Source organism: Girardinichthys multiradiatus, chromosome 14, assembly GCF_021462225.1.
Source record: "Girardinichthys multiradiatus isolate DD_20200921_A chromosome 14, DD_fGirMul_XY1, whole genome shotgun sequence".
In the NCBI taxonomy this organism is placed as follows: domain Eukaryota; kingdom Metazoa; phylum Chordata; class Actinopteri; order Cyprinodontiformes; family Goodeidae; genus Girardinichthys; species Girardinichthys multiradiatus.
In genome coordinates, this window is record NC_061807.1 from 9883563 (window position 1) to 9901053 (window position 17491).

General features: G+C 38.7%; 1 protein-coding gene across 1 annotated transcript; it reads right to left on the reverse strand.

The window, feature by feature from the left end:
• Positions 1–2534: 2534 nt before the first annotated feature.
• On the reverse strand, positions 2535–4455 carry LOC124881025 (gastrula zinc finger protein XlCGF8.2DB-like; the record flags this gene model as incomplete). The annotated part of the gene is made up of 2 exons (XM_047386510.1): positions 2535–2538; positions 3827–4455. Coding segments are annotated over 2 exons (633 nt in total), but the record flags the coding sequence as incomplete, so codon positions are not given.
• Between the last annotated feature and the right edge of the window lie 13036 nt (positions 4456–17491).

A 17491-nucleotide genomic window follows, 5' to 3' on the forward strand; every position in this document is an offset into this window, starting at 1 on the left:
CTGGCCTGCTTGTACCGCGCCCAATCTCCACTGCTGTGAGCTTCTTCCTTTTCCCTGCGCAGGTTCCTGAGGTGTGGAGTAAACCATGGCTTATTGTTCCCAAAGGTGCAGAAGGTCTTGGTCTGCACACACATGTCCTCACAGAAACTGATGTATATGATGTCACCACATCAGTTAGTTGGTTTAGGTCAGTGGCTGAGGTTTCAAAAACAGTCCAGTCTGTGCATTCAAAGCAGGCCTGTAGCATCTGCTTTGATTCCTCAGTCCACTTCTTAACAGTGTGAACCGTGGGTTTGGAAGCTCTTAGTCTCTGTCTGTAGGTTGGGATGAGGTGGATTAGATAATGATCTGAAAAACCCAGAGCAGCCCTGGTAACAGCATGATATGAGTCCTTTAAAGCTGTGTAACAATGGTCCAGTGTGTTTTTGTCTCTGGTGGGACACTTAATATGCTGTCTGTATTTGGGGAGTTCATTGGAGAGGTTTGCTCTGTTAAAATCTCCCAGTATTATGATGAAAGAGTCCGTGTATTTTTTCTCCACGTCTGTAATCAGCTCAGCAAGATGTTTTTCCATGGCAGAAGTGCAGCCATGCGGTGGAAAATATGAGCCGATTATTATAAACGAGGAAAACTCTCTCGGTGAATAAAACGGATTACAGATGATGGAAAATGACTCCAGATCCAGGCTACATGTTTTCCCAGCACTTTTACGTCTCTGCACCAACTTTCATTTATATAAAAGCAGATTCCGCCTCCTCGCCTCTTCCCCGATAGCTCCGCGCTGCGATCCGCTCTGAGCAGCTGGAAGTCCGGCAACAGCAGTGCGCGGTCCGGGATGTTTTCACTCAGCCATGTCTCGGTGAAGCAGAGAACCGCTGATCCGCGGAGGTCAGTGTTTTTACCAGTGAGAAGAAACAGCTCGTCCATCTTGTTGTTTAGAGAGTGGACGTTTGCCAGGTGGATTGAAGGCAAGGGTGTGCGAAGTCCTCTTTTGCGGAGCTTTACCAGCGCGGCAGCACGCTTTCCCCTTCGACGCATCCGGCGCAGAATCGCGTATAGTCGCAGCTCCGCTCGTCAGGAGTTGAGTGAACCTCGGATCGATGAAAGATGGTGAAAAAAACCCAAGAGAGGACTCTGATGTTGAGAAGTTCCTCTCTACTGAATGACACCACAGTACTGTGGCTCGAAAGACATAAAAACACACAAAAAACAAAAACAAAGAGAGAGCGAAGCTCCGAGGCTGCCATCGTCGGCGCCATCTTGGTAGGCCAGACATTTTGTTGGAAATAAAACATACTTCATTCAGAATACAAAGGATGGGATTAATATTATTGTCTTTATGGGTACCAGCACATGTAGGAGTTGGAGGGAATGAGATGGCGGACGGGATGGCAAAGAAGGCAACACAAAACCACATTAATATTAGTAGGTCAGAGGCGAGAAATATCATTGAGCAGAAAATCAGGAAAGAGTGGCAGAAAAGGTGGGATGAAGGAAGGAAAGGAAGATGGTTTTATAGAATCAACAAGATAGTAGAAGAAGTAAGAACTGGAAGAAGCAGCAGAAAAGAGGAAAGGTTAATTACAAGATTAAGATTTGGACATACAGGACTTAATTCTACATTGTTTAAGATAAAGAAACATAATACAGAAAAATTTGATCATTGTGGAGAGGAGGAAACAATAGAACATGTAATATTGAAGTGTCAGAAATATGAACAAGAACAATTTTGAGGAAATAATTTTTAGGTATTAAAGACCATTTTAATTTGACAGATACATTGCAAAGAAGTTTAGATAGCAGACATTTTCAAATCATAGTTAGATTTTTCTAAAAAACTAAATTAATAAAAAGAATTTGATTATTGTAACAGTAAATAAGTACATTTAAAACCATGAAGAACCACACTCCATACCAGTCGGTGGCGGTAATGCACACCTCAGTTATTTGCAAACCGCCAAAAAATACCAGAAGAAGAAGAGGCTGTATAGTAAAGGAGAATAAAACCACAAAACATTATCAACAAAGCATACTCAGATTAATTAAACGAGAGGTGCAGCATAGTCAAATGACAGAATCAATGTTAACACTTGTTGCACAGATGATAAACTGTGCAATATAATATAAAACAAATAAAACAATCTCCTTCATTCAGTGAAGGAGCAGTGAATGTAACTGCCATGTATGCAGTGAATGATGCCTGGAAACCCAGAAATATATCAATAGACAATGATTGAAGTCTCAAAATGTGATACCAACTAAATTACTGATTTCACTGATTCCTGCAGTTCTGTGAAATTCTTCTTTCATTATTCTTGTGTGTCTGTGTGTTAGTGAGTGGTGGAGGCTCCCATCTAGAATCACAGTTAAACTTTAACTACACCTAAGCTATGTATGTCTGATGACATAAACCACAATTACACTTTTTACACAGAGTTAAACCCTGGTGTCCTGTGTGGCAGGTAGGGTCACGCAAAACTCTGCTAAGGACAACCTGACTTCACTGAATGTTTGCAGTTGACACCATGGACACCTCAGCTGTACAGTAACAGTTTAAGAACAACAGCAACATTCATGACAGCACGACAAACAGTTGCTTTTGAATGATTTTCTGCATCACCTATGTTATACAAAAAAGCTGCTGTTGGCATAAAAATGGCGTGCAGTCGTGTCATAGGAGCAATTTCTATTGACTGTAGAACCACTTTCTCTTTCAATGTTTTTTAGGTTTATAACAATTTCCATTGTACGTAGATTTTCACTAAAGGCATCAAAACTGTGAATGAACACATATGGATTTATTTACGTCAGAGGCGAGAAATATCATTAAACAGAAAATCAAGAAAGAGTGGCAGATTTGTTTAAGATAAAGAAACATAATACAGGAAAATGTGATCATTGTGGTGAGGAAACAATAGAACATGTAACATTGAAGTGTCAGAAATATGAACAAGAAGAATTTTGAGGAGAGAATTTGTAGGTATTAAAGACCATTTTAATTTGATAGAAATTGTAAAATAACCTAAACTATGTTTTCAATTCAGTTTATTTATATAGCGCCAATTCACAACACATGTTGTCTCAAGGCACTTCACAAAGTCAGGTTCATACATTCCAATTAATCCTAATCATTGAACAGTGCAGTCAGATTCAGTTATTTATTTAAATTGGATAAAAAGTTTTTCTGTCTAAGGAAACCCAGCAGATTGCATCCAGTCAGTGACTTGCAGCATTCACTCCTCCTGGATGAACATGTAGAGACAGTGGACAGTCACTGGCGTTTTTATGTGTTCCTTCAAAGTCTTGTTGCCTTTACTATGTAAATAGTCATGAAAATAAAGAGACCAATGAAGTGAGAAAGTGTATCTAAAACTTTTGACCGGTAGTGTGATATATATAAACTTTATTGAATATATCAAAACAACATCCAGCCGTTTGTATTGTAACATCTCAGATATTTCAAAAATTTCTTCAACATGAAAACCATTAACTACGCAGTTTTAGTTTCTTAATGAGGCACAAATTTAACGCACAAATTGCATCCATTAGCAGGCGTGTTAACGGTGCTGAATGCAGGAGTTGTAGCCATATATCTGAGGCTGACCAAAATTGTGCAAATTGTCCCTTGCACTTCACATCACAAATTTTACAGCGACCGTGATCTGTTTGAGCCTTCAAACCTTAGCCATTTTCCTCTCTAGTGTGGATTCTCATGTGTCTGTTTAAATGTCCTATTTGGCTAAATCTTTGTCCACATAGATCACAACAGAAAGGTTTCTGACCAGTGTGGATTCTCATGTGTGTGTTTAAATGTCCTTTTCGGCTAAATATTTGTCCACATAGATCACAACAGAAAGGTTTCTGACCAGTGTGGATTCTCATGTGTGTGTTTAAATGTCCTTTTCGGCTAAATATTTGTCCACATAGATCACAACAGAAAGGTTTCTGTCCACTGTGGATTCTCGTGTGTGAGTTTAAACTTGATTTATGGCTAAATCTGTGTCCACATAGATCACAACAGAAAGGTTTCTGTCCAGTGTGGATGCTCATGTGTGTGTATAAATGTCCTTTTCGGCTAAATCTTTGTCCACATAGATCACAACAGAAAGGTTTCTGTCCACTGTGGATGCTCATGTGTGTGTTTAAACTTGATTTATGGCTAAATCTGTGTCCACATAGATCACAACAGAAAGGTTTCTGTCCACTGTGGATTCTCATGTGTGTGTTTAAACTTGATTTATGGCTAAATCTTTGTCCACATAGATCACAACAGAAAGGTTTCTGTTCAGTGTGGATGCTCATGTGTGTGTTTAAATGTCCTTTTCGGCTAAATCTTTGTCCACATAGATCACAACAGAAAGGTTTCTGTCCACTGTGGATTCTCATGTGTGTGTTTAAACTTCCTTTTTGGCTAAATCTTTGTCCACAAAGATCACAACAAAACGGTTTCTGTCCAGTGTGGATGCTCATGTGTGTGTTTAAAGGTCCTTTTCGGCTAAATCTGTGTCCACATAGATCACAACAGAAAGGTTTCTGTCCACTGTGGATTCTCATGTGTCTGTTTAAACTTTCTTTTTCAGTAAATCTTTGTCCACATAGATCACAACAAAACGGTTTCTGTCCAGTGTGGATTCTCATGTGTCTGTTTAAATGTCCTTTTCGGCTAAATCTGTGTCCACATAGATCACAACAGAAAGGTTTCTGTCCAGTGTGGATTCTCATGTGTGTGTTTAAACTTGATTTATGGCTACATCTTTGTCCACATAGATCACAACAGAAAGGTTTCAGACCAGTGTGGATTCTCATGTGTCTCTTTAAAGTGCATTTTCCAATAAAGGTTTTACCACAGTCTTCACAGCTAAACTTTACTCCTGTCTGGACTTTCTTTGGCAATTCCACATTTTTCTTCTCTGTGAAACAGTTCTTCCTATCCAGCGAGCTTAACGATCCTATTTCTGAATTTTTCATGTCTTTCTGAAGAAAGCCACGGTGAACAAATTGTTCAGCAAACTCAGGAAAGCTAAAAGGTTTGTTAATGTTTCCATCATCGGCCTTTTCATCCTTCTCAGTGTCTTCAGTTTCTGAGGAAATGAAACCATCTCCATGATCTTGTATTCTGATGGATTCTTGTCCTCCATCGATGTCTTCTGGAAGCGCTCTGCCTTTAATTTGGTCTTGATAAAGCTGTGAGAGCAGAGGGGACTGTTCATCATCCTCACTCTTTATGGGAGTAGTAGTGACTGGAAACCTGATGGCATCAATCTCCTCCTTCCCATTGAGCTGCTCTCCCCCCCGACTGGTGTAGACCTCCTCCTGTTCCTTCTTTATGTGGTGGGGCTTTGGGTCATGTAGGCCAGCACAAGGTCTGTGCTTTACAGGAGCTGCTTCTTTAACCATCAGCATCAGCTTAACATCTGCAGGAAACACTGAAACACATCATGCATATTAGAAAGTTTTTTAACTTCAGCCTGGACTGAGTGACTTTTTAATAAAGATATATTTAGGTACTTTGGTTACATTAAATTCTTTGATTTAATTACCATTTATTCTTATCCTTTTATTTTGCATTGTTGCTTCTTATGTCTGTTGATTTATGTCATGATCTGTTCACTTATTCTCAACAACCATATACTGAAACCATTTTAGTCTTTTTTGTCTCCATCTCGCTTGTCTACGATTGTTTACAGTGTGCCGCATAATTAATCTTTTTAACTAGTTTCTATGTGGAATAATCAGGTTTTAAAGCAGGTATAATAAGCAATGAACATATCAACCTTTTCTCAACTTAATATAAATTTTAAAAACAATGACATAGAATTCACACCAGATGTTGGCAACTATCAAATACTCCTCATATAATAAGAAATTAAAGCCAATTATTCCACAAAGAAAGTTAAGGGTAAAAACTTGGAATGACACAGAGAATAAGGATTTAACCCATGAAGAAATGGATGTCTGAAGGTGTATAAAAAGCCAAACAACCATATTAAATCTGTCAGCATTTAAAAAGCATCTTTTATATGTTTAAATCAATATCAGCTGGTTTAAAACTTATTGATACCCTATAAGAAGGTTTCTTATTACTAAAGTATTGCACAGAGGGATACAACTGGCAAAAGCAAAGAGACCTTCACAAAAAGGTCTTACTATTGCAAAACATATTAATGGCAATGATTACAGCTGCATTTCTAAGCTTCTGACTGTTCCAGTGAGCGCTGCTGCAACCATAATCCTGAAGTGGAAAGGACAATTTCACCGTAGACCAGTCAAAGTCAGGTGCCCCTAGAAAGACGTCTGGTCTTCTGGTTTAAGGTAGCTATAATTAAACCTTTACTTAAGAAACCTTCGCTTGATCGAGATGACTTGAAAAATTACAGACCTATATCCAATCTTCCATTCTTATCCAAAATTCTTGAGAAAATAGTTGCTAATCAAATGTGTGAACATTTATACAGCAATGACCTGTTTGAAGAGTTTCAGTCAGGTTTCAGAGCTCATCATAGCACTGAAACAGCTCTGCTGAAAGTCACTAATGATATTCTTATGGCCTCAGATAATGGACTTGTGTCTGTACTGGTTCTGTTAGATCTCAGTGCTGCATTTGATCCAGTCGACCATAATATTCTCTTAGAAAGGCTGGAATATGTTGTAGGGATCAGGGGAACAGCGCTAGGCTGGTTTAAAGCTTATCTGTCTGACAGATTCCAGTTTGTTCATGTAAATGATAAATCATCTTCAAACTCCAGGGTTAATTGTGGAGTACCACAGGGTTCAGTACTTGGGCCAATTCTCTTTACTATATATATGCTTGCAATAGGTCAAATTATCAGGCAGCATAAGATAACATTTCCCTGTTATGTTGATGATACTCAGCTTTACTTATCCACAAATCCTGATGAGCCCAACCAGTTAGATAGACTACAAGCATGTCTTGAAGACATAAAAACTTGGATGACTTTAAATTTTCTGCTTCTAAATTCAGACTAGACAGGAGTTGTCGTCTTTGGACCGGAGTCTTTAAAAAAGAAACTGCTCAGTCAATCACTTAACTTGGATGGCATTAAATTGGCCTCCGGTAATAAAGTAAAAAACCTTGGTGTTATTTTCGACTAGGACATGTCATTTAAATCCCATATTAAAACAGGTTTCTAGGACTTCCTTCTTTCATTGCCAAAATTAGAAATACCCTACTCACGAGTGAGTAGGGTATTTCTGAGTAGGGTAAGTTGTAGGGTGAGTAGGGTACTCTGTCTACTTTTAAGGACAGGCTTAAAACTTTCCTTTTTGATAAAACTTATAGTTAGAGTGGCTTAGGTTATCAAGGAGGGAGCCTTCCTCCCTCTCTGATAAATCAGTCCGTTATATTTATCAGTTATAATAAGTCTGACAGAGGGAGGTATCCCAATCCTTGTGGTTTTTAGTATAACAATGACCATCAGTGGGACCGTGACTTGAGACGACATTGTTGTAAATAAGCGCCGTTTAACTAAATAATCTGAACTGAAACTATCTGTGTAGTTATGCTGCTATAGCCTTAGGCTGCTGAAGGACATAATGACCACTTTCACCCTCTTTGCTACATTCTCACACTACTCTCCAATTTTGCATTATTTGCTGTTATTTCAGCTTTTAACCTTGTTCTCTCTCTTTTCTCTTCCTAGAAGCTACACCTGGCCTGACTCTGTGTCTACCTGTGACACCTTTCTGGAGAGGGGATTCGTCCGAGCTTCTGCTGGCAACAACTTAATGCTCACCCTCTACCGATGATCCACATGGCCCTGTCTTTCAGTGTTTAACCCTTTCTCTCTCCTAGACATGGCGATTGACTGAGCTTCTACTGTGACTAACTATGTGCTCTCTTTCAGACTCTAACCTTGAAAACTGGCTCAGAGTTTATCTGTTCTTTCTTTCTAGATGAAACGACTAAAGGAGCTACAACCATTAACATTTACTTTTCCTTCCTTAAATCAAACAATTTAAATAAATAACTGAATTGACTGCACTGTTTGAAAGTCAGGATTAATTGAAATATATGTACCCGACTTTAAATCTGTATGATTTGATTGAATTGACTTTGTAAATTGCCTTAAGATGACATGTGTTGTGAATTGGCGCAATATAAATAAAACTGAATTCTGACAAAGGAGTCAAAAGAATAATCAAACAAGTTGTCCAAGAGTCAAGGAGCATTCACCTGAGGTAAGGAATTTATCCGGTGCTAGAAGAAAAATGATAAGTACTCCAAGAAAACTAATCTAATAGGTCACAACAAAACCCAGGACAACATCTAAACCACTGAAGGCATGACATTCCTTATTTAAAGTCAGTGTTCTAGACTGAACAATAAGAAAGACCCTGGTTTAAAATGGCATTAATGGAAAGATTCTATGGCAAAAAAAGCACGAAAGTGTCATCTCCCATTGACTAAGTTAAACATGATGGAGATAAACCACCATGTACACAACCACACCTAAGGGCAATTTAACCCAGTCAGGGTCAGAATTGTGAAATTCGTGGGGCGGCTTCCCTTAAAATAGCGAAAACAGGCTTAGACATATAAAATTTAGCAGCTTATGTACAGCTTTTTAAATGGTTGGCTCAAATATTTACGATTATGATTTACATAAATTCTTCTTAAAGTAACACGCTTTGTCAATCACACGAAAGCTTGGAGTATTTGACCAATCAAATGCTGTGTTTGGCTATTTGGATGGATCTCTTTACATTAGATGCCAGCCCCCTATGTAGACGTGAGTGGATAGCAAAGAACTAAGCAGTTTTAGTGAGAGTTTCAATGGCTGAGAGCAAGAAGAGTGAGGAAACTGTAAGTAACGAAGAACTCATAGTTTAAAAAAACTGCACGTTTCTTTACAAACTGAGGTACTCTGCAAGGCATGCTGAATGCATGTAACAACTACGAGAGGAAACACGATGAATCTTCATTGTCACCTCCAATACAACCACAAAGACCTGTATGAGGAGTTTCAAAAAGCAAGCGCTAGCAAAGTAAAAGTTGCAAACTTTACGATAAGTCAGAGTACAACAGTCCAGCTGACGTCCACGTATCACTACTTATGAGAAAACATCGAAGCGACACAAAGGCATAACTGAGGCCATTGCACGTTATTTGGCTAAGGACATGATGCCCATGAATACAGTGAGCTGGGAAGGTTTAGTCAGTCTGATAAACACATTGGACTGAAGATGCCACATCCCGTCACGTTATTACTTTTCCAATTTTGCCATTCCGCAAATGTACGAAATATGCTGTAACACAGTAAAATCCGAACTGAGCCAAGCTGAATACTACGCAAGTACTACAGACCTTTGGTCAAGTTGCACAACAGAACCATACATGAGTTTTACTGTGCACTTCCTCACCGAAGGCTTTGAACTAAAAACAGTGTCTAGAGCCTGTGTATTTTCCAGAGTCGCACACCAGTGAAAATATATCCCTTGGATTACGTGAGGTGTTGTCCAGCTGGGATCTTCAAGAAGACCAACAAGTATGTATCACCTTGGACCATGGTGCCAACATTGTGAAAGCTACAGAACTAAACAACTGGGTCCAGATTCAGTCTTTTGGATACAGACTGCACCTTGCAATCAGTAAGTTAATGGCTGTAGCAAAAAACACATCTGTAAAGGTGTTCTACATAATCAAATCAAATCATAGCTCTAATAGATTTAAATGAATATTTTTACTATATTATTGATGAGGATAGTGCTCAATTTGTCATGATTTTGTTTTCTTTTGTTATTGTATTGAAACTAATGTGAGAGAATGGAGTGGAGAGACCACAGTGTACATAAACAGATACATTTATGAAACTGATACTGTAGTGCAGTATAAAAGACATTAAACAGATAAAAAAATAAACAGCAGATACAGTATTGGACAGCATGCTGCCTTACAATTAATTGAATTTCACATCATTTGTTTTTAGTTTTAATTCAAATTATTATATTATTATATATATATATATATAGGGTTAAGGTTATGAATGAATTAAAAAAAATGTGATATATGTATATCACGATAATTAAAGTTTGTTTATTTATTTATGTTATTTTCTCTGTTCTAGGAAAGAAGCTGATCCAGAGGCCCAGACCAATGATCCACCCAGTGCCACCATGAAGAAGGCAAAGAAATCACTGGGCAGTTTCTTCAAGACAGCACCACTTCCTGCCTCATCTTTTGTGCAACTTTCACAAGCTGTAGAAGCTGAGCTTAACAGTTACTTGCTGTCCCCTGCCATAGACAGTGAGGGAGACCCCTTGGTATGGCAGAAACTCCACCAAATTACTTTCCCACAGCTGAGAAAGCTAGCAAGAAAGTATCTCTGCATACCTGCAAGTAGTTCACCTTCAGAGAGACTTTTTGATACATCAGGAAATATAACAACATGTCAGCACACATGTATAAAACCTTGCAAAGTGAACATGTTGGGTTTTTCTTTTTAACCAAGAACCTGCCCTAATAAAACATTCACTCAGGATGAGAGACAGAGAAACACCATAAATAAAACTATAATTTAGTTCACCACACAATGAAATGAACACATTCATCAATAAGTTCAGTTCAGAAACAAGCTCAGCACCCTCCTCTCCTGCTCACAGCCAAACAGAACCTACACCCTCCTTTGACCCACAGCTGTCCAGTAACACCTCAAATATCTTTTCTTCCACCTCAGCCATGGACCCTTCTGCTTCTACATGTTTGTCTTCAACCAAATCAGAAGATGCTGATGCTCCCTTTGCCTCCAGCTTCCACCTGTGTGTCTCAAGAAGTCAGTTAAAAAAAAAAAACAACTGGAGAGACTGAACCAGAATAAGGCTGCAGGTCCAGATCATGTCAGCCCTAGAGTCCAGAAATCCTGTTCAGAGAAGCTCCAGACTCTCCAGAAAGGTGTCACAGGTAGACACAGAGTCAGGCCAGGTGTAGCTTCTAGGAAGAGAAAAGAGAGAACAAAGTTAAAAGCTGAAATAAGAGCAAATAATGCAAAATTGGAGAGTAGTGTGAGAATGTAGCGAAGAGGGTGAAAGTGGTCGTTATGTCCTCCAGCAGCCTAAGCCTATAGCAGCATAACTACACAGATAGTTTCAGTTCAGATTATTTAGTTAAACGGCGCTTATTTACCACAATGTCGTCTCAAGGAACCCCACAAAGGGTCCCACTGATGGTCATTGTTATACTAAAAACCACAAGGATTGGGATACCTCTCTCTGTCAAACTGATTATAACCATCGGAAAAGAGAAGGGGTCATACAGGTAGCAGAAATGGAGGGTGTGTTTGGACCTCAACCATAACTGAGCCGGTTTAGGCTAAACCTGACTCCCTCTTACTCCAACCAACAGGAAGGGAGGGAGGCTCCTTCCCTGATAAACTAAGCCACTATAACTATAAGCTTTATCAAAAGGGAAAGTTTTAAGCCTAGCCTTAAAAGTAGACAGGGTGTCTGCCTCACGGACTAAAACTGGGAGCTGGTTCCACAGGAGAGGAGCCTGATAACTAAAGGATCTGCCTCCCATTCTACTTCTAGAGACTCTAGGAACCACCAGTAAACCTGCAGTCTGAGAACAAAGTGCTCTGTTAGGAACATATGGAACAATCAGATCTCTGATGTATGATGGAGCTAGATCATTAAAAGCTTTATATGTGAGGAGGAGAATTTTAAATTCTATTCTGGATTTAACAGGGAGCCAATGAAGGGAAACTAAAATAGGAGAAATATGATCTCTTTTTAATTTTCATCAGAACTCTTGCTGCATCATTTTGAATCAGCTGAAGGCTTTTAACTGCATTTTGTGGACATCCTGATAGTAAAGAATTACAATAGTCCAGCCTTGTAGTCCAGTTTTATATTTTAGATTGCCTAAAATGGCCGCCCTTTGCTGTGATGACTGAATTATTAACCTTTGGCCGTCTCTCAATGAACCTTTGGTAAGTTATTAAGAGAGCAAAGAAGTAATCACAGGAAAAAACATTGATGAAAACGAAATTATAGCTTTTATAGAAGCTGTAAATGTAAAATAAAGCTGTAATTTAAAATTAGTTCTTTCACATTTTTCGTTTACAACATAACTCTTTGTTCCTTCAAAGTCTTGTTGCCTTTAGTGAGAATCTACAATGTAAATAGTCATGAAAATAAAGAGACCCATGAACTGAGAAAATGTATCTAAAACTTTTGACTGGTAGTGTGATATATAAACTTTATTGAATATATCAAAACAACATCCAGCCGTTTGTATTATAACATCTCAGATGTTTCAAACATTTCTTCAACATGAAAACCCTTAACTACGCAGATTTAGTTTTCTTAATAAGGCACAAATGTAACGCACAAATTGCATCCATTAGCAGGCGTGTTAACGGTGCTGAATGAAGGAGTTGTAGCCATATATCTGAGGCTGACCAAAATTGTGCAAATTGTCCACTGGCCTTGCACTTCACATCACAAATTTTACAACGACCGTAATCTGTTTGAGCGTTCAAACCTTAGCCATTTTCCTCTCTAGTGTGGATTCTCATGTGTGTGTTTAAACTTGATTTATGGCTAAATCTTTGTCCACATAGATCACAACAGAAAGGTTTCTGTCCAGTGTGGATTCTCATGTGTTTTTTTAAACTTCCCTTTTCAGTGAATCTGTGTCCACATAGATCACAACAGAATGGTTTCTGTCCAGTGTGGATTCTCATGTGTTTTTTTAAACTTCCTTTTTCAGTAAATCTGTGTCCACATATATCACAACAGAAAGGTTTCTGTCCAGTGTGGATTCTCATGTGTTTTTTTAAACTTCCTTTTTCAGTAAATCTGTGTCCACATATATCACAACAGAAAGGTTTCTGTCCAGTGTGGATTCTCATGTGTGTGTTTAAATGTCCTTTTTGCCTAAATCTTTGTCCACATAGATCACAACAGAAAGGTTTCTGTCCAGTGTGGATTCTCATGTGTCTCTTTAAACTTACTTTTCGGGTAAATCTTTGTTCACATAGATCACAAAAGAAAGGTTTCTGTTCAGTGTGGATGTTCATGTGTGTGTTTAAAATTGATTTACGGCTAAATTTTTGTCCACATAGATCACAACAGAAAGGTTTCTGTCCACTGTGGATTCTCATGTGTCTGTTTAAATTTGATTTATGGCTAAATCTTTTTCCACATAGATCACAACAGAAACATTTCTGTTCAGCGTGGGTGCTCATGTGTGTGTTTACGCCTCCTTTTCGGCTAAATCTTTGTCCACATAGATCACAAGAGAAAGGTTTCTGTCCACTATGGATTCTCATATGTGTGTTTAAATGTTCTTTTCGGCTAAATCTGTGTCCACATAGATCACAACAGAAAGGTTTCTGTCCACTGTGGATTCTCATGTGTGTGTTTAAACCTCCTTTTTGGCTAAATCTGTGTCCACATAGATCACAACAGAAAGGTTTCTGTCCACTGTGGATTCTCCTGTGTCTTTTCAAACCTCCTTTTTGGCTAAATCTTTGTCCACATAGACCACAACAGAAGGGTTTCTGTCCAGTGTGGATTCTCATGTGTGTATTTAAACCTCCTTGTTGGCTAAATCTTTTTCCACATAGATCACAACAGAAAAGTTTCTGTCCAGTGTGGATTCTCATGTGTGTGTTTAAACTAACTTTTCGGGTAAATCTTTTTCCACATAGATCACAACAGAAGGGTTTCTGTCCTGAGTGGATTCTCATGTGTCTCTTTAAAGTGCATTTCCCAATAAAGGTTTTACCACAGTCTTCACAGCTAAACTTCACTCCTGTCTGGACTTTCTTTGGTGATTCCACATTTTTCTTCTCTGTGAAACAGTTCTTCCTATCCAGCGAGCTTAAAGATCCTATTTCTGAATTTATCACGTCTTTCTGAAGAAAGCCACGGTGAACAAATTGTACAGCAAACTCAGGGAAGCTAAAAGGTTTGTTAATGTTTCCATCATCGGCCTTTTCATCCTTCTCAGTGTCTTCAGTTTCTGAGGAAATGAAACCATCTCCATGATCTTGTATTCTGATGGATTCTTGTCCTCCATCGATGTCTTCTGGAAGCGATCTGCCTTTAATTTGGTCTTGATAAAGCTGTGAGAGCAGAGGGGACTGTTCATCATCCTCACTCTTTATGGGAGTAGCAGTGACTGGAAACTTGATGGCATCAATCTCCTCCTTCCCATTGAGCTGCTCTCCCCCCAGACTGGTGTAGACCTCCTCCTGTTCCTTCTTTATGTGGTGGGGCTTTGGGTCATGTAGGCCAGCACAAGGTCTGTGCTTTACAGGAGCTGCTTCTTTAACCATCAGCATCAGCTTAACATCTGCAGGAAACACTGAAACACAACATGCATATTATAAAGTTTTTTAACTTCAGCCTGGACTGAGTGACTTTTTAATAAAGATATATTTAGGTACTTTGGTTACATTAAATTCTTTGATTTAATTACCATTTATTCTTATCCTTTTATTTTGCATTGTTGCTTCTTATGTCTGTTGATTTATGTCATGATCTGTTCACTTATTCTCAACAACCATATACTGAAACCATTTTAGTCTTTTTTGTCTCCATCTCGCTTGTCTACGATTGTTTACAGTGTGCCGCATAATTAATCTTTTTAACTAGTTTCTATGTGGAATAATCAGGTTTTAAAGCAGGTATAATAAGCAATGAACATATCAACCTTTTCTCAACTTAATATAATTTTTAAAAACAATGACATAGAATTCACACCAGATGTTGGCAACTATCAAATACTCCTCATATAATAAGAAATTAAAGCCAATTATTCCACAAAGAAAGTTAAGGGTAAAAACTTGGAATGACACAGAGAATAAGGATTTAACCCATGAAGAAATGGATGTCTGAAGGTGTATAAAAAGCCAAACAACCATATTAAATCTGTCAGCATTTAGAAAGCATCTTTTATATGTTTAAATCAATATCAGCTGGTTTAAAATTTATTGATACCCTATAAGAAGGTTTCTTATTACTAAAGTATTGCACAGAGGGATACAACTGGCAAAAGAAAAGAGACCTTCACAAAAAAAGGTCTTACTATTGCAAAACATACTAATGGCAATGATTACAGCTGCATTTCTAAGCTTCTGACTGTTCCAGTGAGCGCTGCTGCAACCATAATCCTGAAGTGGAAAGGACAATTTCACCGTAGACCAGTCAAAGTCAGGTGGCCCTAGAAAGACATCTGGTCTTCTGGTTTAAGGTAGCTGTAATTAAACCTTTACTTAAGAAACCTTCGCTTGATCAAGGTGACTTCATAAATTACAGACCTATATCCAATCTTCCATTCTTATCAAACATTCTTGAGAAAATAGCTGCTAATCAAATATATTCTTTCTCTTTTCTCTTCCTAGAAGCGACACCTAGCCTGACACTGTATCTACCTGTGACACCTTCCTGGAGGGTGGCATCGGCCAACCATCTGTTGCCAACAACTTCATGTTTACCTTCTACCGATGATACGCATGGCCCTGTCTTTCAGTGTTTAACCCTATCTTTCTCCAAGACATGCTGACTGAGCTTTTACTGTGACTAACTACTAACCACTGTGACTAAATTTATGCGTTCAGTTTCATACTCATAAATGCCTGCTGAGTATGAGGGATGCCGCAAAGTCAATGAGTCGATGCTAGGTTTCCTTAGAAAGAATTTTTTTTAACCAATTTAAATAAATGAATTGACTGCACTGTTTGAAAGTCAGGATTAATTGAAATGTATGTACCTGACTTGAAATCTGAGGTAAGGAATTTATCGGTACTAGAAGAAAAATGATAAGTACTCCAAGAAAACTAATCTAATAGGTCACAACAAAACCCAGGACAACATCTAAACCACTGAAGGCATGACATTCCTTATTTAAAGTCAGTGTTCTAGACTGAACAATAAGAAAGACCCTGGTTTAAAATGGCATCAATGGAAAGATTCTATGGCAAAAAAAGCACGAAAGTGTCATCTCCCATTGACTAAGTTAAACATGATGGAGATAAACCACCATGCACACAACCACACCTAAGGGCAATTTAACCCAGTCAGGGTCAGAATTGTTAAATTCGTAGGGCGGCTTCCCTAAAGATAGCAAAAACATGCTTAGACATAGAAAGCTTAGCAGCTTATGTACAGCTTTTTAAATGGTTGGCTCAAATATTTACGTTTATGATTTACATAAATTCTTCTTAAAGTAACACGCTTTGTCAATCACACGAAAGCTTGGAGTATTTGACCAATCAAATGCTGTGTTTGGCTATTCGGATGGATCTCTTTACATTAGATGCCAGCCCCCTATGTAGACGCGAGTGGATTAGCAAAGAACTAAGCAGTTTTAGTGAGAGTTTCAATGGCTGAGAGCAAGACAAGTGAGGAAACTGTAAGTAACGAAGAACTCATAGTTTAAAAAAACTGCACGTTTCTTTACAAACTGAGGTACTCTGCAAGGCATGCTGAATGCATGTAACAACTACGAGAGGAAAGACGATGAATCTTCATTGTCACCTCCAATACAACCACAAAGACCTGTATGAGGAGTTTCAAAAAGCAAGCGCTAGCAAAGTAAAAGTTGCAAACTTTACGAAAAGTCAGAGTACAACAGTCCAGCTGACGTCCACGTATCACTACTTATGAGAAAACATCGAAGCGATACACAGACATAACTGAGGTCATTGTAAGTTATTTGGCTAAGGACATGATGCCCATGAATACAGTGAGCAGGGAAGGTTTCGTCAGTCTGATACAAGTACTACAGACCTTTGGTCAAGTCGCACAACAGAACCATACATGAGTTTTACTGTGCACTTCCTCACCGAAGGCTTTGAACTAAAAACAGTGTCTAGAGCCTGTGTATTTTCCAGAGTCGCACACCAGTGAAAATATATCCCTTGGATTACGTGAGGTGTTGTCCAGCTGGGATCTTCAACAAGACCAACAAGTATGTATCACCTTGGACCATGGTGCCAACATTGTGAAAGCTACAGAACTAAACAAGTGGGTAATTTATTAATTCATATACATACAGGGGTTGGACAATGAAACGGAAACACCTGTCATTTTAGTGTGGGAGGTTTCAAGGCTAAATTGGACCAGCCTGGTAGCCAGTCTTCATTGATTGCACATTGCACCAGTAAGAGCAGAGTGTGAAGGTTCAATTAGCAGGGTAAGAGCACAGTTTTGCTCAAAATATTGAAATGCACACAACATTATGGGTGACATACCAGAGTTCAAAAGAGGACAAATTGTTGGTGCACGTCTTGCTGGCGCATCTGTGACCAAGACAGCAAGTCTTTGTGATGTATCAAGAGCCACGGTATCCAGGGTAATGTCAGCATACCACCAAGAAGGACGAACCACATCCAACAAGATTAACTGTGGACGCAAGAGGAAGCTGTCTGAAAGGGATGTTCGGGTGCTAACCCGGATTGTATCCAAAAAACATAAAACCACGGCTGCCCAAATCACAGCAGAATTAAATGTGCACCTCAACTCT